At 46.1% G+C, this 20,587-nt stretch overlaps 1 protein-coding gene across 1 annotated transcript in view; it reads left to right on the top strand.

Moving 5' to 3' along the window:
* SNTB1 (syntrophin beta 1) overlaps positions 1-20,587 on the top strand; it is a 179,395-nt gene that overhangs the window by 145,839 nt on the left and 12,969 nt on the right. Inside the window, exon 4 of the mRNA XM_050940966.1 lies at positions 8,059-8,198. Coding sequence (XP_050796923.1) covers positions 8,059-8,198 — 140 coding nt within the window. The remainder of the gene's footprint in view (positions 1-8,058; positions 8,199-20,587) is intronic.

Genomic DNA, 20,587 nt, shown 5'->3' with positions numbered 1-20,587 from the left:
GGTCTGAGGGGGAAGGGCAGCCTGCCCTAGCAGTAGTGGAGGGGGGGCACTAGGACCCTGCGGCAGCACTTAATGCATGCAGGCAGCATGGAGTTTCATGGGAGAGATACGGTCCGGGACTCAGGGAGGTGCATGGGGGCAGCAAAGGAGGGCCGGGGCACACTCAGGGAAGGCAGCGGGTGGGGTCAGGGGGGAGACCCGGCCCCAAACATTTGTGGAGCTGGGCCCCCGGACCCTCAATATTGCTGGAGCCAGGAGGAGGAGTCAGAGAGGGAGAGAATGCTCCATTTTCTTGCCGGTATGCTACTGCTCCTTTTCTTACCGGTCCTCCGTACCGGCCCGTACCGGCTTACTTTCACCTCTGGATATACCCTGGTCTTGCACCAGAGCACTGAATATTCCTTACAAGGTTGCGCCAGTGTAACAGATTGAGTGCAGATTTTGCTAGCCTAAGCAAGCCTGAGGTTAATGAATAAATATATTATATTAGAAATGTAAACATTACTGTAGTTTGTGCCCTCTGCCAGCACAAAATTGTTCACAGACACACTGGCCTTGAAGGTCAGAGTTGAAATACAACTGGCCTTTTCACTGTCCCTGGATCAGCCTTCTGTTTCCAGAGTTGGCTGGTCTGCTTCGGGCCTTTGTGAGTGAGCCCCTTTCTCACCCTTTGTCTCTTCTTTTGTACTTTAATAGTCAGGCCACTCCTCTCTGCCACTGCTGTTGATGGTTAGGGTTTTCTTTCCCCCCCAATTTCTAAGGAAGAGAGAAAATGAAAAGCAGAAGCACTACAGCATGCCCTGCAGAAGATATCCAGCACTGCGGGGCATTTGTTTGAGATAGGGCAATAGCTATTTACAGCACCTTGTAATCTTACCACTTTTAAACTTCAGACATTAGTCTTGTGGTTTGGAAAAGCTGCGTTAAAGAAAGAGATCTTGTTAACTAGAAAGCATCAGAGACTTCCTTATTTTTTTAAAGCACAGTAGATGTCCTTTTAATTGCTCTAATATGAAGAAACAATTGCTATCAGGAACAAATCATTGTACATTAAAGAGCCTTAGCCGAACTACAGCCTCTTTATGCTGCTCTGGCCAGCACAAAGGGACTATAAAGCCAGGTTATTGGTGCTCCTGATGATTTCCTTAGCATAGGAGGAATCCCTGAGTTGCTTAGGGCCAGCCACATAGCAGCTCTACACTACCTCTTTCCTGACCACTGGGATAAGGGTTGTGGCTGGAACACATCTCCAGCTGCTGGAATGGTCCCCTGAGGTGGCATGGGCAGCCAGGGGCAATTTAGAGCAGTGGTGTGCAAACGGGGGGTACACTCCCCCTGTGCGGGGGAGAAGGTTTCAAGAGTTCTCTGGGCAGGTGTGAAGAAACTTCAATTTTTAACCTGTTTTGAAAACAAACATACAAGTAAAAGCACAGCCTACCTTATTTTCAACAATTTAGTAAGTTTCATAACCATAGTACACCTACTATCCCTTTAAAATTAATTTTGATTCTCATGAATTTTAAAACTCATTTAATGATTAATAATTTATATTAAAAGACATAAACAATATATATAATAATAGTTGAGCAGTCAGGACCTCTTGAGTGAGTCAGACACACTAACGCTAAACCGAATGAACAGTCTCATCTTTGTGTTTCCCCTCCACCTTCCGGCATAAAAAACAGTTTCAGATTACAAGTAATGCCAAAAAAACCCAGTTTCAAATTACAAGTAATGACGGGGAGGGGAGCGACAAATCCTGTGAATGGTAAGGAGGGGTGTGACTGGAAAAGTTTGCACACCACTGATTTAAGCATCCTTGAGGCTGCTGTAAATTGAACTGGGAGTTTGAACTAATCCACAGCCAGCCCCAGGTTTGAGGAACAGCAGCAATAGAGGTAATAGCTCTTGTGGATGGCAGATGTCCTGCCCCTGCTCTGCGTCTTCCCATCCCTCCTCTACCCACTCCTCGACCCCATTCCATCCCTTCCCCTAAACCCCATTCCTGCCTCTTTCTGGCTTCCGCCCTCTTCCCCGAGTGACGCCGGGAGCCTGCCAGGCAGAGCAGGGCGGGCTGGGGCTGGGTTGCTCGCTGCTGCTGCTGGCACCAGGCCCCCTGCTAACCCCCCAGGCTGCCCTGGACCCCATGTCCTCCTAAGTCCAAACATTGGTGGAGCCAGGCCCACGTTCCTAAATACTGGTGGAGCATGGGCACCCTGGGCCCATATAACTCGCTGCCTGTGATATCGAGTCCCATCTATAGTCACCTGTGGCAATGACAGTTGCTTCATACCACTTTTCCTGTGCTCCAGTCCTGCACGTACTCCAGGCCCACTTATAAGGAACTGAATCTGAGGTATCTGCCAGGATGCAAACTCTGCTGATATATGTGACACTTGGAACATTTGCATAGGCTCCCATCCCTGCTGTCTTCGTCTCACAGTTCACACTCTCAGAACCACAGCTGAGCGTATGTAATCATCTTTTCTTTGCATCACTTTTTAACTATAAAATCCAGAGTGCAATATTTATTGCGTGACTCACCGGAACAGAGGAAAGATTGCTTAAAGAGAAGGAGGGCATATGTGTGATAATCCATCATCAGTTCCTGTTTTATGTTAAATTCCTAGAGCTGTTCAAATATTAAAATTTCTGCCCCATGGAAAATCACAATAAACCCAATTTGTTAATGTCAATATTTTTTGTGAGATGGAAAGTTCAAAAAATGATGATTCAGAAAGGTCAAAACATTTCATTTCAACATATTTGATCTAGGGCTGTCAATCAATTTTAAAAAATTAATCGTGATTAATAGTGCAATTAATTGCACTGTTAAACAATAATAGAATACCATTTATTTAAAAATTTTTGGATGTTTTCTTGGACATTGTAAATAAGAAGCAGGCAGCATTATCTCCTGTAAATGTAAACAAACTTGTTTGTCTTAGCAATTGGCTGAATGAGAAATAAGGCTGAGTGGATTTGTAGGTCTGAAGTTCTACATTGTTTTGGTTTTGAGTGCAGTTATGTAACAAAAAAATCTACATTTGTAAATTGCACTTTCATGACAAAGAGATTGCACTACAGTACTTGTATGAGGTGAATTGAAAAATACTATTTCTTTTGTTCATCATTTTAGCAGTGCAAATATTTGTAATAAAAATAATATGCATTTTATTTCAATTACAACACAGAATACAATATATATGAAAAGGTAGAAAAGCATCCAAAATATTTAATAAATTTCGATTGCTATTGTGTTGTTTAACAGTGCGAATAATAGTGATTAATTTTTGAGTTAATCACGTGAGTTAACTGTGATTAATTGACAGTCCTACTTGTTATTGTTAGATAGTCGCAGGATGAAATATTGTGTCCTTTTTGGAATTTTGTATACATTGACTAAAATCCAAATCTGATAAAGGTGCAAGCCTTTATTATGTTGTTCATTGGATCAGAGAGAGAGGAATGAAAACAGACACGTTTTTCTCTTTAAACAATCTTCATATTATTTCCTGTTTAAAACTACAAAGTTCAGAAGTAAAACACATTGCATCTTCATGTTGCGTGGGAGGTGTTAACATCCCTTGCCTGTGGCTGTCTGTTCCACCCACCCTTGCACTGAAAATTATCTTGAATCAAATGAGCTCCGATGAATATGAAGATCACTGGGCATCATAAACTTTGCTTGATAGATATGTGTTGAGACTGTTTTGCTTCAGCCAGTGAAATACTGTTCAGTCACACTCATTGTTTTCAGTAATTAACAAGCAGCTTTCTGTAAATGAATCAAATTTATTACAAATATGGACATAACCAATTCATCAAAGACAAAGAAAAGGGGGGAAAATACACAGACAAACATACCCCAGCATGTGTCAAAGCTATTTATTTTTTCTTTAACACAAAAGACCATTTAAAGGGGGAGGGGAAACATAGTAAGGATCTAGTTTTCAAAAGTTCTTTTGTTGTTGTTGTACTTTGGGTTCCCAGTAATGCAACACCACAATATCTGAGTTTTTTTAACCACTTTTTGCAAAGCATAAACCACCATTACAGAACAGTTCTCTTAAAGGCCATATTTGGATGCTTCCTGAAATGAAGCCTGCTAGTAATAGATAATTTGTTTACTAAACAGGGAATGTAATTGAAATGGCTCTTTTGAGTTAATGAAAATATAAACTAGCTCTCCAAAATAGACCAAGGCCTCTAATTTAATTATCCATGGGACTCACAAATTGAAAGTACTCTTTTATCCATGCCTGAAAGTCTGAAATGGACAAATAACTGAAGTTTAAAATAAAAACTTATGAAAGAGAAACCTAAGGGAGATGAAAGAATCAGGGGCCAGATCCTCAGCTGGAATAAATGGGTCTGTTGAATTCAGTGGAGCTATGCCCATTTATACCAGCTGACTCTATGGCTCAAAGTATATAAGTAAAAATATAAAAGGTGTCATAAAACTAGGATGTCTTTCAAGGGAGATTTTTTTCCCCAAGGAGTGGGGAGAAAGACCCTGCTTTCCTTTGAAATATATATTGGTTTATGTTTGTTGTGTGTCAGAAGGATTGCATTTTTAGGCCTGGATCTTGCAAAGAATGGTGCCTATGCATGTGAGTGGCCTTTGGGAGGACAATTGGATTATTAATGTCAATAAAATTGCACATGTGCTTAAGTGTTTGCAGGGCCAGGTCCTTAAGGCTAAGTCATGGCATTAAGCCGCAGCCCTCAAATAGGGGAGGGATGGTGTGGAGGCATCACCACAGCAGACACTTGCTCTTCTTGCTGCATGGAGCCGATGTTGAGAGTTGGTGACAGGTGGCCCCTGCCTGTGCACCTCTCTGAGGAGACTAGCACCGGCAATGGTGCTGGCCGGGCGATGTCCTGATGCTCAAGGTGGTAGAAGAACTGACATTGTGGCCAGCCATTGCAAATGCATCCAAGGGTATGGAAGGCTCAAACTTCTTGTTTTGTTTTTGTTTTTGTTTTTGAGGTGAAGATATATTTACCATTGAAATAAACTGACATTGGAGGCCAGGGCATAGGCAGTTGTGAGCCAGATCTAATGCTGCTGCAGCCAGCATGAATGCTGGACACAAACCCCAGGAAAGGCACCGCACTAACAAGTCCAGGGCTGTTCTCCCTACTTCTCATGAGGCTTGGAACAGCCAAGCACCCATGTGGGATGCAGGAGGTGCGAACCACAGCAGACACGCTAGGCCTGGAGGGTTATTCCATCTCCACCTCCTGCACGGGAAGCTGCTGTTCGTTCCTCACCCACGGTACCGGCTCCGGCACATGCGGGTCATAAGTCCATTTAGGGGAGACGCGCTTGTACAGATTCAGCAGCACCGTGTCCTGGGATTTCAGCTGCCCATCAAAATGACAGTTCATGTGACCATGAGTCCCTAGCGGCTCTGTGATGTGTCCTCTGTGGCCCCACTTGGTCCTCAGCTCCACCGGCTTAAACCACAGCACATCCTCTCTGTTAAAGAACATGTACTGCACTACAGCCATCTTGCTGAAGATCTTGAAAGGGTGACCACTGAGCACCAGCCGCTTGATGATGATTCTGTCTGGATCCACTGAGAGCAGAAAGCCTGTGGTGATGAGGTCGTGCATTCCATTACTCCTTTGTTTAAACAGTAGCACCGAGCCTGGGAGGGGCTGGGGCAAGTGATGGGAGCATAAACAGTCACCACCAGGGCTGCATCAGGCTGCAGGAAATGCTCCAACTTGTGCTTATCAGCTGAGCTATGCTGGGTGTACAGAGGGGAGGCGCTGTATCCTAAATCTATTTTATTTTCATGTGCTATTCTCAATGATAAATTGATAGGATGCTCTCTAAGTTTAAACAAGGTTTTCTCCCATGTCCACCTCACATTTTCTCTCCAAGTGCCTGCCCTGGTGAAGTCAGAATGCTAACTCTATGACACTGTAATCGTGGATTGCTGTAGATTGTTGACAATGCAGTGGTCACCCATACAGGTATTTCAGCTGCTGTCACTAAATGCAGCATTATTTGTAAAACAGCAGCACCTAGGGGCCCCAAGTGAGATCAGGGAGCCATTATACTAAGGACTGTACACACACAGAGTAAGTGACAGCCCCTGCCCTGAAAATTTACAGTCTAAATTGACAGGCCAAAGAAAAGGTGGCGGGGGAAAGAAATCTTGTTATCCCTGTTTCACGGATGGAGAAATGAGGCACAAAGCGATTTGCGAATTTACCCAGGAAGTTTGTGGCAGAGTGAGACTTGAACACCGATTTCCTGTGTTCCAGTCCTGGGCCGAGAAATTCCCTGTACTAGACACAGGAAAATTAGAAAGTGCTCCATGTACCACAGAATTGTTACCTAGTTTTGTAAAGACAAAACTGAAAAATGTTTACAGGCAGTCTCTGTAAAACCAGGATTTTAACTGCACTGCTGGATGAGGTAGGTCAATAAGCTGGGCTGCTAACAGCACAAAGAATACTTGTTCTGGGCATTTCTTCTTGTTAGAGTATTCTCTTCTTTTTCAAGTTTGCTTGTAGATTAAACCTATAAATGATGCAGATTGTCTAGAGTGGTCAAAGACCTTTTCCTTGATAGACCGCATCAGTGTCTTTCTAATTTCAGGGGCCATATTTACTACAGGTACAAACAGGTACAACTCCATTGACTTCAATGGAATTATAGCTGCTTATGCAAGTGGTGAGTTTGGCTAGGAGGCTTTGGGATGAACAACTAGGTACTAAGTATCAGAGGGGTAGCCGTGTTAGTCTGGATCTGTAAAAGCAGCAAAGAATCCTGTGGCACCTTATAGACTAACAGACGTTTTGGAGCATGAGCTTTCGTGGGTGAATACCCACTTCCTCAGATGCATGTGGTGGAAATATCCAGGGGCAGGTATATATATATGCAAGCAAGCTAGAGATAACGAGGTCAGTTCAATCAGGGAGGATGAGGCCCTGTTCTAGCAGTTGAGGTGTGAAAACCAAGAGAAGAGAAACTGGTTCTGTAGTTGGCAAGCCATTCACAGTCTTTGTTCAATCCTGAGCTGATGGTGTCAAATTTGCAGATGAACTGAAGCTCAGCAGTTTCTCTTTGAAGTCTGGTCCTGAAGTTTTTTTGCTGCAGGATGGCCACCTTAAGATCTGCTATAGTGTGGCCAGGGAGGCTGAAGTGCTCTCCTACAGGTTTTTGTATGAAGACTGATAGATATGTAAGGCTAGAAGGGACCTTTAAGAAGTCATCTAGTCCTGACCCCTGCACTGAGGCAGGATGAAGTAAACCTAGACCACCCATGACAGGTGTTTGTCTAACCTGTTCTTAAAAACCTCCAGTGAGGCTGATTCTGCAGCCTCCTTAGGTAACCCATTCCAGTGGCGCAGAATTCTCCCAGGAGTCTCATCTGAGAAGTAACATACTGCTACAATGAGTGCATGGTAGTAAGTAAAACACCAGAGGTGAAATTCTAGCTCCATCGAAGTCAATGGATTTTTTGCATTGATTTCAACAGAGCCACGATTTCTGCCCTGTGGTAGGTTGAGTGCAGGATCATGCCAACAATCATTAATCATAGAAATTAGAGAGAAATCATCAGGTTTTCCCTCCCCCACGCCCACCCATGTCACTATTTTAGAGTTGTTTCTCACAGTATACTTTGCATTGATTCTAGTTCCCTATTCAAGGACAATGGACCTCATGGGTTCTTAAAGATCAAATATAAATAACAGAGCCAGCTCTGTCTACGTTTTCCTCTGCTTATTTCACGTATGTAACAGCCGATAGTGAGCAAAGGATACAGCAGGTTTGGAAGTTTTAGTACTAATGACAATGACAGATGTTCTCCTTATGCTTTAATCCATTTTTGCTGCTTCTCGTCATAAATTTAGGATATTATTCAGGAGGCAGAATCATTCCAGAGACCTGTAGTAGTAAAACTTGTTTCTTCATTAATCTTTTTAGCCTGAATCCTACTTGCTCCCATTGGCAGGCTCTGTAGTTGCAGGCTGCTGGCCTGTCCCTCTTCTCTTCCTCACTCATTGTTTCATTGAAACTGTGTTCTGTTCCAGGTGCCAGGAGAGAATGAGAAGCACTGGAAGCCAGCACTGGTTGTACTGACTGAGAAAGACCTTTTAATATATGACAGCATGCCACGAATGAAAGAAGCTTGGTTCAGCCCTCTCCATACTTACCCTCTGCTAGCCACCAGGTAGCTTTATATTTTATTGCAGGCACTTCAGTTGTTATTAGGAGTGGATGTACCAAGTAAGAAAAGAGATTGTCACGTACATCACACTTGAAAATGTCATGTTTTTAGAACCAAACTTTTTGTTGAGATCTTGAAATATTCAGTTTATGTGTCCTCCTCTCCCCCACTTCCAGATTCTGTCCAAGACCGGAATTGCCAAAATATCACAGATTATTCCCACAGTGCTGTGGGCCAAGAATTGAAACAGAAATTCTGGAAATCTCATGACAGAGCCTGTTCCCATGAGATTTTCCAATCAAATTTGCAGACCCAAGAGCTTGAAATAAGTATCTGCACTTCCGAATGCTTATCCGTGCTAAACCTACCAAGAAGTCAATATAGTACATTACTACTCAGGGTTGGAACTATGACACCCAGTAATGTTTCCACAGCTGAGTTTTTTGGAAGCTCACCTATCACCAGGAATCATGCACATTTTTGGAATATTTTACTTTCAGTGTTGTTTGCGTTCCTGTTCTAAGTGGCTTATTTACAGCTTTTCCTAATTCAGTGAACTCTTTGTTCTCATTATCTAATCTATCTTTCTTTCTATCTAAGGTATGTCTAGGGGTCCTATCACCATAGTATTTCAACACCAGTTACCATACCTGCCCATCTCTAGTAATGCCCAAGCTCTATCCAAAAGAAATGGGTAGATACTGAAATTCTTTAACTGGTGGAGTGTGTTGAAGTGCCAAAATGCTCCCCATAGCTAATCAAGTCAACCAAATGAATAACACTGATTGGATGACATGCTTAAATATTGATTTAACAAAATGCTTTTATATGGCCATTACTGAGATAGACATACTGGGAAAGACTTTTCTAAGGTGACTAGTGATTTTGGGTGCCCAATGTGAGTCAATTTAACAGGACTTGATTTTCTGAAACTGCTGAGCATCTGCCCTCTGAAAATCAAGCCCCTTTGATATGTGTCAAGTTGAGTCAACCAAAATCACTAATTTTTTGTCCCATGACTATGTACATCAAGATAATCCATTGGAAGGTATTGTAATGTTTCCAGACTCATCTGTTTGAGTGAAAATGCTTTGCAAATAATGCTATAGTACCATTTTCCATTCTTTTTTAATAATGAATCAAGTAACTCACCTGATAGATCAAAAATAATGTGAGTCACATATGTTTTGCCGAGAGAAACTGATGTTTAGACCTGGAGAAGCATGTGGTCTCCTCACTATCCTCTGTGTGTCTGTGTCCATAATGTGGAGAAAGAAAGTGAACAGGAAAACAAAGACTACAGCCAGAGGTGAAAGTAAAGCAGTATGGGCTGGTACGGTTTACCAGTAAAAAGTAGCTGCCAGTACCGGCCTGTACCACTGACTTTAAAGTGCTGCTGTGGCCAGGGCCGGTGCACGGATATTTTGCGCCCTAGGAGAAAATTCCATCTTGCGCCCCCCCCCCCCCCAAATGCCAGCTCAGAGGAGCTGGGCTCAGAGCTGGGGGTCAGGGCTGTTGGGGGGATGGGGTCAGGGGGTTTCCAGCTCAGAGGGACTGGGCTCGGAGCTGGGGGTCAGGGCTGTGGGGGGGATGGGGTCGAGGGGGTTTCCAGCTCAGAGGGACTGGGCTCGGACCTGGGGGTCAGGGCTGTGGGGGGGATGGGGTCGAGGGGGTTTCCAGCTCAGAGGGACTGGGCTCGGAGCTAGGGGTAAGGGCTCTGGGGGGATGAGGTTGAGGGGGTTTCCAGCTCAGAAGGACTAGGCTCGGAGCTAGGGGTCAGGGCTGTGGGCGGGATGGGGTCAGGGGGGTGCCTGGGGGCACTGGGGCAGCTCAGCTCTGCAGGCTGCTGTTCTCTCCAGCTGTCCAGGCACAAGGGGAGCAGGAGCAGGGACCAGCTAAGGACCAAGGGGGCAGGAGCACAGGCACCTGAGGCCGACCTGTGGGGAGGCACTTTCTTACCTTGCCCAATGCATGAGCACTAGGGTCCTCTTTCTTCCTCCACTCCACCAGACCACTGCTGAGGCTTTTTTCTTCTCTGTGCCCCTCGCTGGGGCTGACTGGAGGCTGAGCCAGGGGGCAGCCGCGGCTTTCCTCCAGAAGCGAAGCCCTGGTGTTGCGCCCCTGTCGCAGGGCCCCTGCCACGTGCCCTAAGCAGAGCTGCGCAGCTCTGCCCAGCCGCCGGCGCCCCCGCCGGGCAACGAGAAAAATTGCATAGGCTGGAGCCCCTGCTCTGGGAGGGAGAGAGATTCTGAGCCTCTGCCTGCAGCTCAGGGATTCCCCTGGGTCAGCGCAGCCACCGTCAGCTCAAACCTCTGTGCTGCCGCGGCAGTGCGCTGACCCCAGGGGTGCCCTGGGCTGCCGGGCTGCCGCAGCGGCTCCCTGACCCGGGGGGCGCCCTGGGCTGCTGGGCTGCCAGTGGCTCCCTGACCCCGGGGGCACCCTGGGCTGCCGCGGCTGCGTCCTGACCCCGGGGGCGCCCCAGGCTGCCGTGGCTGCGTCCTGACCCCGGGGGCGCCCTGGGCTGCCGAGCTGCCACAGCGGCTCCCTGACCCGGGGGGCGCCCTGGGCTGCCGGGCTGCCGCGCTGGTGCCCTGATCCCGGGGGCGCCCTGGGCTGCCACGGCTGCGTCCTGACCCCGGGGGTGCCCCGGGCTGCTGGGATGCCGCACGGCGGCGCGCTGATCCCGGGGGCGCCCTGGGCTGCCGGGCTGCCGCGCCAGCGCCCTGACCCCGGGGGCGCCCTGGGCTGCCGCGGCTGCGTCCTGACCCCGGGGGTGCCCCGGGCTGCTGGGATGCCGCACGGCGGCGCACTGATCCAGGGGGCGCCCTGGGCTGCCAGGCTGCCGCGGCTGCGTCCTGACCCCGGGGGCGCCCGGGGCTGCCAGGCTGCCACCCTGACCCCGGGGGCGCCCCAGGCTGCCGCAGTGGCGCACTGGTCCCGGGGGCGCCTTGGGCTGCTGGGCTGCCGCGGCAGCTCCCTGACGGGGGCGCCCTGGGCTGCCGGGCTGCAGCGGCTGCGCGCTGACCCCGGGGGCGCCCTGGGCTGGCCGCTGCAGGCAGCTGCTGCCGCGGGCAGCTCAGACTGCCTCTCCAGCAGCAGCGGCTGCAACCATTTAAAAATTTTTTTGAGGGAGCCGCTTTTTGGCGCCCTCAAATCTTGGCGCCCTAGGCAACCGCCTAGTTCGCCTAAATGGTTGCACCGGTCCTGGCTGTGGCAGCACTTTAATGTCGGGCAATGGGGGTCGCAAAAGGGGCAGCGACGACCCGGCAGGGTCGCCGATGGGGGTTGCAAAAGGGGCAGCGACGTTAAAGCGCAGCCCTGGGGTTGGCAAAAGAAGTAGCTGCCCTGGGGCCACGATTTAAAAGGGCCTGGGGCTCCAGCCACTGCTGCTACCGCAGTGCAGGCCAGGCAGTGCAGATGGGCTAACTGTGGGCAATGCCCCGCCCCTTCCGCCTGAGGCCCGCCCCTTCTCGGGGGAAAGGGGCAGAGCTGGCCCCATACCGGTAAGAGCTCAATTTTACTTTCACCCCTGACTACAGCGTATTTCTTAACCAAACTAGTGTCCTTCAAGTGATCCACAGTATATTTACTTTAGACAAAACTAAAGTGCAGTGCCACCCCAAAAATATTTTCACTCATGGGCATCATATGAGAAATCATTGCCAAGCAAGCGTGCAAAGCACAGGAAGTGCACGCATCATACCATCATGTTTTTCCTACAGAGTCCAGTTAAAGTATTTTCCAACTGTGTGATGGACTTCCTGCTTCTTTCATGTATCTGACTCCGAGTAGACCCCAGAGAGAAATACTGGCTAGGGTTAGTATAGTGCAGTTAAATCCTGAGCTGACACCGTCAGACGTACAGCTGTCAGATACACTGACTTCATTTTTATTTACTGGCATGTGTGCAGGATCCTGCACTATGGAGAGATTTGCCCAAATATGTTTCTTACACTGAGAGTCATCTATGGCTTTTGACACTAATTCTAATCATATTTGTCTGCTAGAACAGTCTCGGGGCTTGAGAAGGAGTTGCTGCTCTCATTTCTCTGGTCTGACTCCAAGTCAGATTATTTCTCAGTGCCATTCCATTCAGTGGGACTGGTGCCAAGTAGCCACAAGTGGTATCACTCGTGGCAAGCTCACTAGTTCCTTTTAGTTCTCACTCGTTTGGTTTACTCAACTGCTTTTTGTTGCCTAACGATCTAAGATTTTGTTGTTGAATAATTCAATGAAAAATAAGTCAAAATTTTATCAAAAGGCCAAGGATACTAGAAGTTATTTCACCCCAAAGTATCTAGACCCTTGGGAACTTTCGTAGTCAAAGAGAAGTAACTTATTCATTCTTGTTCACGCAGTGTTGGTATGAAGTAAGGTGATCACACTGTGGTTTACAACACGCTGACAAGCTTACAGTGTCCCTCCAGCAAATCCAATAAGAGGACAACGACTCACATTCAAGAATCTCTATTTAAAGCTAGGTAGGATGTTGCAGCAGAAGGGTGTGCCAGAACTGCAGGACATGCTGACATTCTGTCACCAAGCTCTGACACCGTGTATACTCCCCGACATTGCAACAGCAGGTGGTAGTGTATCTCAAGACAGTAACATTGTATCGGGGTAGTTGGGCCAATGCCAGGATGATGGATTATCTCATCCCACTGCAACATCCTTCTGTGCTGAGAAAATGGCAGAATGTTGTGACCCAGTGGGTGATGAGCCCTGGAAGGGGCAAATGGTAACCTGAGGAAGCTTTAAATGCAGGTGGGAGAGGAAATTAATCTGTGCCCATGTTCCTTGGTAGAACTTTCTGAAAACATAAACAATGGGGGATAATGGAGCTTGCATTAAGTGAAATAACACTAATAATGACTTGTGGGTTTTAAAAAACAAGACATGTACTGGATAGAGAGTCTCTCTCCTTTGTCAGGGGGATACATATTGTACCAGCATGTAGATATTACTGTAGCACATTGTGCAGGATATACAGAATGAGAAATCCTTGCCCCAGGAGCAGAGACTGGAGACACAGTTGTATAAGTATTGCAGCTTTGTGACGTTATGTGCATTGAGTTACACAGACCACATTGTTCAGCTAAATCAAGAGAGGCAGCCAGAACAGTCCCCCTAGCTAGGGAGTAAGCTTAACCACAGGCGTGTGGAGGCATGTTGGCAGGACAACGAAGGGACACATTGGCTGCTGCTGCCCATGCCGTGCCTGCTCAGGGAATAAAAGGAGCGTGTTATTGGACTCTCAGATCAGTACCTCGCACGCAACACTGATTTCACCCCTAAAGACAGATTAAATGCCAAGATAGTATTTGCCATATGTCTTTAGTACTTCCCCACCCATCTCTTATTTTTCTTCTAACCTTCAGGCTCTGAGGGAGAAGTTGGCCTTTTTTGCACCCTCTTTGGCCCCAAAACAAACTAACGAAAGTTCTTCAGTGGCCACATCCATCCCCTAGTGAAGTTGACAGGAATCTTTCCACTGATTTAAGTGGGGAGTTGGATTGGACTCTAAACCAGTGGTTCTCAAACTTTTGTACTGGTGACCCCTTTCACACAGCAAGCCTCTGAGTGTGACCCTCCTTATGAATTAAAAATGCTTTTTTATATATTTAACACCATTATAAATGCTGGAGGCAAAGCGGGACTTGGGGTGGAAGCTGGCATCTCAAGACCCCTCCATGTAATAACATCGTGACCCTCTGAGGGGTCCCAACCCCCAGTTTGAGAACCCCTTCCCTAAATGCTTGGACAGTAAGTGCACTTGGAATAATGCTTTAAGCCTTTTTTAAACAACTTGGACTGGGTAAAATTTTCAAATGAACCGAAGTCCCATTTTTAATATTGACGTATGCCCATAGGAGCTTTGGTTCCATACATTTTCACTGAGACTTAGGGCTTGTCAGCATGAACTATTAGGGTACGTCCACACTACCCTCCGGATTGGCGGGTAGCGATCGATCTATTGGAGATCGATTTATCGCATCTCATCTAGACGCAATAAATCGATCCCTGAATGTGCTCCCCGTCGACTCCGGAACTCCACCAGCGTGAGAGGCAGAAACGGAGTCGATGGGGGAGCCGCGGCCGTTGATCCTGCGCCATGAGGGCGGGAGGTAAGTCGATCTAAGATACATCAACTTCAGCTACGCTATTCTCGTAGCTGAAGTTGGGTATCTTAGATCGATTCCCCCCCCAGTATAGACCAGGCCTTAGACTGCAGCAAGTTGGGGTGTGAATCTATCCTGCCCTAGTCTGCTGTGGTTCACTGTTTATGTGCACTCTACTGACACATGTTAGCAGTTCATTAATACACTTTGAGCTAATGCCATTTCCAAGAGGACTAGATCAGGCTACTGTAAGGAGCCAAGGGGTTGCCAGTACAAAAGTTTGAGAGCCACTGCATTAAGGAATGTTAGCAGGATGCATGGAGACCACAGAGGGCTAGTGAGGGGTAGATTCCCACCCCACCTTGCTGCTGTCAAAGTAGACAAACCCGTAGACTCTAAGGGCCCAGATCTTCCAAGGTATTTAGGCACCTACATCCCACTTATATTAATGGGAGAGGCAGCCTGGATGCCTCTGGCTACATCTACACTACAGCCCATGTTGGTATAACTTATGTCACTCAAGGATGTGGATAAACCACTCCCCTGAGCGACATCAGTTACACCAGTGTAAGTGCTGGAGTGTACAACTTCTCCGGCCTACATAGCTACCACCACTCACAGTGCTGGTTTCATTATGCTGATGGAAGAGCTCTGTCCTGTCGGCATAGAGCGTCTTCACCAGATGCACTGCAGCTGCACCGCTGTATGTGTAGACATGCACTAAGTCTCTGTTGAAAATAGAATTTAGGGCCCTAAGTCACTTGGGCACTTTGGAAAACATTAGCTCAGGTCTTTTAAAGAGAGAATGTGTGTGTGTGTGTGTGTGTGTGTGTGTGTGTGTGTGTGTGTGTGTGTTATAATTCTATCCCTCTCCTCGTTTACAATGGATACAATATTGCCTGTCTGCCAGTGACAAATGAAAGTGACTCCTGACTATGCTGGGACATAGGCTATGTCCACACTTGCCGTGGGATCCACGCTGCTGCGATGGATGCACCGGGGCTCAAATTAGTGGGTCTAGTGAAGACCTGCTGAATCGATGGCAGAGTGCTCTTCGGTCAACTCTGGTACTCCACCGGGAATGAGAGGAGTAAGTAAGTCTACCGGAGAGCATTTCCTGTCAACCCAGTGTGGTGTAGACGCCACAGTAAGTTGATCTAAGCTCTGTTGATTCCAGCTACATTATTCATGTAGCTGGAGTAGCGTAACTTAGGCCTTGGCTACACTGGCACTTTACAGCGCTGCAACTTTCGTGCTCAGGGGTGTGAAAAAACACCCCCGAGTGCTGCAAGATACAGCACTGTAAAGCCTCAGTGTAGTCAGTGCCACAGTGCTAGGAGTGCGGCTCCCAGTGCTGCAAGCTACACCCGTAAGGGATGTGGTTTACGTGCAGCGCTGGGAGAGCTCTCTCCCAACGCTGGCACTCTGACCACACTCACACTTCAAAGCACTGCCGCGGCAGCGCTTTGAAATTTCAAGTGTAGCCATACCCTTAGGTCGACTTACCGTGGTGGTGTAGACATAGGGATAATGGGGAATTCTCAGTACAGAAGCAGCAGCTTCTAGGCTTATGAGAAACCTTTACTACATAAACTCTATGTAAACTGGTAGTAAGGAGGTGCAAATGGGTATTTAAAGAGGAATGCAGGGCCTGACATTCCTGATGAGACCATAGTAGTTCATCTTCAGTATCCTGCCTACAGTAGTGTTTTATTTCTGATGCTTAAGAAAATGAAGACTGGGGAAATCAGTGACACAATGCACCTAGACACTTGTGCAATGACACATAATGAACCTGAGCAAAAAAAATCCTTCGGAGCCCATGTGATTTCACTTTCTGAAGCCCTGAATGTGAGCAGATTATGCCTGGAAACACACATTTTGCTGATCTGTTTGTGGGTAAGTGGGTTCTGTTTGGACGTCCCTATGTCTGTTTGAACCAATTAATCCTGTCTACCGCTAGCTGTGGTGACTTTTTTTAAACATACTGTTATTTTTGTATTTTGTTCAAAGCCCAGTGGGACTCCTAATTTGATTATCTGCCATACAGAGCAGGGGGTTTTTTTGTTTGTTTTTTTTAAAGCATGCAGTTTACTATTGATGTTGACTGCTACTTTCAGACATTTGTTAGTGATTAACTTGCCCACTGGCACATTCTCTAATATCCTTCTGTGCATTGACTGGTGCAAGTTATAACTTTTCACCTGGAAAGTTTGCAGACAGCATGTTGTCATCTTGGCTGTTCCCATCTTTCAGCTTTTTTATGAGTCCTTGGGAAAACATTTTTGCTAAGCTAAAGCATACTTGAAATGCTGCTGAGCACTGAAAAAGTTCAGTAGCAGATACTATTGTACAGAGTCCTGGTCAATCTACCTTAGGCAATGAGCAGAGGAAGTTGGAGGTAGGGTAAGAGGTACAGTATTTCTACTGCACTGTAGTAGCAGAATTTCAACCTGTCCCTGTTTGTCAGTTTGCCACCAGTAGGTTTATGTGGATTTTTTTTTATTCCTCCCCACCTCCCATATTTCAACATATAAATGTTAGCATCCATATTAGACCTAAAGAACAACATCAGTCTGTACTTCCAGCTTTGTGTGGAATATGGTTGATATATAATAGAGATAAGTTTAAACGATACACTGGGAGGCACTGTATTCTAGGACTACAAGAGGCGATTGGGAGTTAGGGCTCTTGCATTTTGGTGCTGAGTCTGAGACATTTTTGCCATAATGTGTGTGTTTCAGTGTCTCATTTGTCCAACAGGGATAACAATACTTACTCACATCACAGGAGTGTGTGCAGCTTAAAAAAATCAATGTTAAATGTGTGTAAAGTGCTGTAGAAGTTAAAAAAAAAACAAGAAAAAACTAACAACCCTACAATAAAACTGCATCATATATCACAGTAGACATGAAAAAAGAGCTAAGTCCCTAATTCTGATTTAATATTGACCATCTACACATTTGATGCCAAAAAGCTAATGCAAAGCTACATCCTGTGACCTAAATAGTGTTAACTCAGTTAATAGTTAATGCCTTTGTGTCTGGAATCATTCTTGATGCTTTGGACCACAAATCAACAAATAGCTTTTGTTGTTAATTAATGTCAAAGCAAAGCTTAGATATTTGATAATCACAATTACTGTGTGTTATGTTTAATTTATCTAGGCATTTCTAACGGTCCCCTCACTGTTATCTGAGCACCAACCTGTTGTAAGTATTCCCCAGTTCCACAAACACTATTTCTGCAACATGACTAGAAAAACATTCAGCCAACCCAAAATGTGGAGACCACTTTCAAACTTGTATTGCTTTCTCCCTTTAGGAGGGTCTGAAAATTTGTACTGTCTTATCTTGAGTCTTCCAGTGATGATGAGGGACAAAGCTAGGATGAGTAACTGAGCCGAGAGGGACAGATTTCCAAATGGCATAGTTGTCCAAGAGCAGGTCTCATTGGGGGAACTCAGACTGGGGAGTATCCTGTGTAGAAAAGGAGTAATGTTTTCAGAGCTTTCTGCTCAGCTGAGCTGCTTGATGACTGCACTGGATGAAGAACTTACATCAATGCCTACTGACATAAATCTAACCTGAGCAGTTGAATACCTGCTTTGAAAATTCTCCCTAGGGTGTCAATGAGAATTTCACTGTCATTTGTGAAGATTTTTCTGTGCTGCAACAAATGCCTGAAATTCTTTTCAGATCATTAAAGTAAAAAGCAGACCACAGAGTCCCACGTATCACCAACCCCTTGGTTTGTACTCCTCATCTCATGATATTGTGTATACGTAAAGCACTGAAAAATGGAGACGGTAGACAGAATAAAAAGAGGGAGCAATCAGATAAACTGAAAAACTAATCCGTGTTTACAGCTCTCTACGAAATATAAGGAGGGGCATTTTACAGATCTGTCTATTCCTAATACACCCCATATCAACTTAATCCTGAGTAGACTGGTTTACAATTACCAACATTCTTATGTCCTCTAGTGGCTGCTTTGAGTTCTGGTGAAAAAGCTCTAGAAGCTCTCAGGTTTCAGAGTGGTAGCCGTGTTAGTCCGTATCAGCAAAAATAAGGAAGAGTCCTTGTGGCACCTTAGAGACTAACAAATTTATTTGGGCATAAGCTTTCGTGGGCTAAAATCCACTTCATCAGATGCATGTTATTTTTGCTAGAAGCTGTCAGAGCTTCTTAGACATATACCGTAGCTCAGGGGTTCTCAACCTTTTTCTTTCTGAGACACCCCCCCACTTGCTATAAAAACGCCACAGCCCACCTGAGCAACAATAACTGTTTTTCTGAATATTAAAGCCAAGGCTGGCATTAAGGGGTAGCAAGCAGGGCGGTTGCCCAGGCCCCACACCACAGGACTCCCCCCTCAAAGCTATATTGCTTAGGCTTCGACTCCCATGCAGTGGGGCTTTGGCTGCCCTGGGCCCCAGCAAGTCTAATGCTGCCCTGCTTGGCGGACCCCTTGAAACCAGCTTGTGGCTCCCCAGGGGGGGCCTTGGACCCTTGGTTGAGAACCACTGTGTGGATCTCATACCTTGGAAAGTCTGTCCTTCCGGTGACTGCACTGGCTGAAAGTTGAAGGTTATACTAATGACCAGTCTATCTCTGGAGTTCTTTGTACAGTCCGCCATTGAATAACCTTCAGGTGACCTCTTTTTAATATGAATAGCGAAAGATGCATGCTAGTAAATATTCTGAGGTTCTGTAATGTGATTAGGCCTGTTGGCAAGCTCTCGAAGTGGTTTTGCATATCTCCTCAAGCGAAGAACTGATTTTTGTGTCAATCAGCCAGTCTGAGCAGCTAAATAACATGCTCTTTGGTTTAGCAAAAAGAACTGGCTTAGTTGGCTTTCTTTAATGGCTGTCAGGTTTTTCAGTAGCCTGATGTTTCCAATATTTCATATAAACAGCAATAGTATTGGCCAAAATGAGACTAGGGAGTCCTTTGTGTCAGACTTAAAGACCTAAGTAATGATATCCCATAATATTAACTCCCTGCTGAATACCTCTCTAGTTCATGTCTCACTGCAGGACTTTGCAAATTCTGATCTCTAAGTGGATGTACAATTGATGCTGAAATTCTAGTTTCAGAGTAAGTAAGAAGATAGTGGTGTGGATGAGAAAGTAGGGAATAAATATGGTTAATACTGGATGTGGTGTTATGGTACTATATAGGACCAACATGCTGCTCGTGTCGTCAACATACTGTAGCACCAGTAATGTTAGTCCTGTTGTATTATTGATGTTATCAGTAACATATGATGCCATTTTCCTGTAGAAGTGAACTAGTTTTAGGCACTTACTATCTCGGAGTATGTGGTTTCCAAATTGAATGGCACAGTGTGTGACAAGTGCTGGGAAGTACTTATTAGAGCAGTTAAGGAACTCTGTCCACAGCAGAAAGGATGTGACAGAGAACTTTGAAATAGTTTCCTAGTGTACAATTTCTCCTGGGAAATAATGTTAAGTCTGTGCTCTGTGACTTACTGTTTTATAACAACAGTTTGATACTGTAAAACACCCTTTATCTATGGCTCTCAAACCCTCTTTCTAAAAATGGCTTGTGATCGGGGCAGTGTGAAAGTGATTATTATACCCATTGTGTGGATTGGGGGACTGAGGCCCAGGCATGCTGTATCCAGTGTTGTTGTGAAGAGCTCTGTGTAAGCTTGTCTCTGTCACCAACAAAATATCCCACAAAAGATATTACCTCACCCATCTTGTCTGTCATTTGCCCAAGGAAGTTAGAAGCAGAGCCAGGAATATACCCAGGAGTACTGACTCCCAGTCCTCCGCGCTGATAGTCAAGGGCCAGATGGCCCTTGCAGAGTTTTCACCGTATTGTCCCACTGGGAGTGGGGAAGAGAGCCCTGCAGAACAAACAGGGGACTCAGGAGGCCTCCACTCAAGCTCTGAGTCTGCCTCTTCCTCCATAAAGTCGCATGGCTGCAAGGGAGGTGTGCTATCAGCTGTCCTCAGGATCCCCCGCAAAAGATGGGAGGATGCCAGAGCTCAGAAGGGGCTGTGGAAGTTAATGTGTCAAGCCATGCCTGCCTTGCAGGATGAAAGTGGGGTACTGTGATGACATACAGTTCTGTGGAAGAGGCACATTTTCCCAGCCACATGGTCAGAGGCAGATCTGCACACAGTAACCTGGCCCTGTTTTAATTTCTCATGGTTTGTCTTGTCTTTTTTAAATCAAGGAAATTGATCAGAAGCTACGAATGCATGGAAAGTTTCCGTCAAGTCAAAGATAGACAAACCT

Source organism: Gopherus flavomarginatus, chromosome 2 (assembly GCF_025201925.1).
Source record: "Gopherus flavomarginatus isolate rGopFla2 chromosome 2, rGopFla2.mat.asm, whole genome shotgun sequence".
Classification (NCBI taxonomy): domain Eukaryota; kingdom Metazoa; phylum Chordata; order Testudines; family Testudinidae; genus Gopherus; species Gopherus flavomarginatus.
Note: the sequence above shows the minus strand (reverse complement) of the source record. Positions and strands in the feature narration are given on the sequence as shown.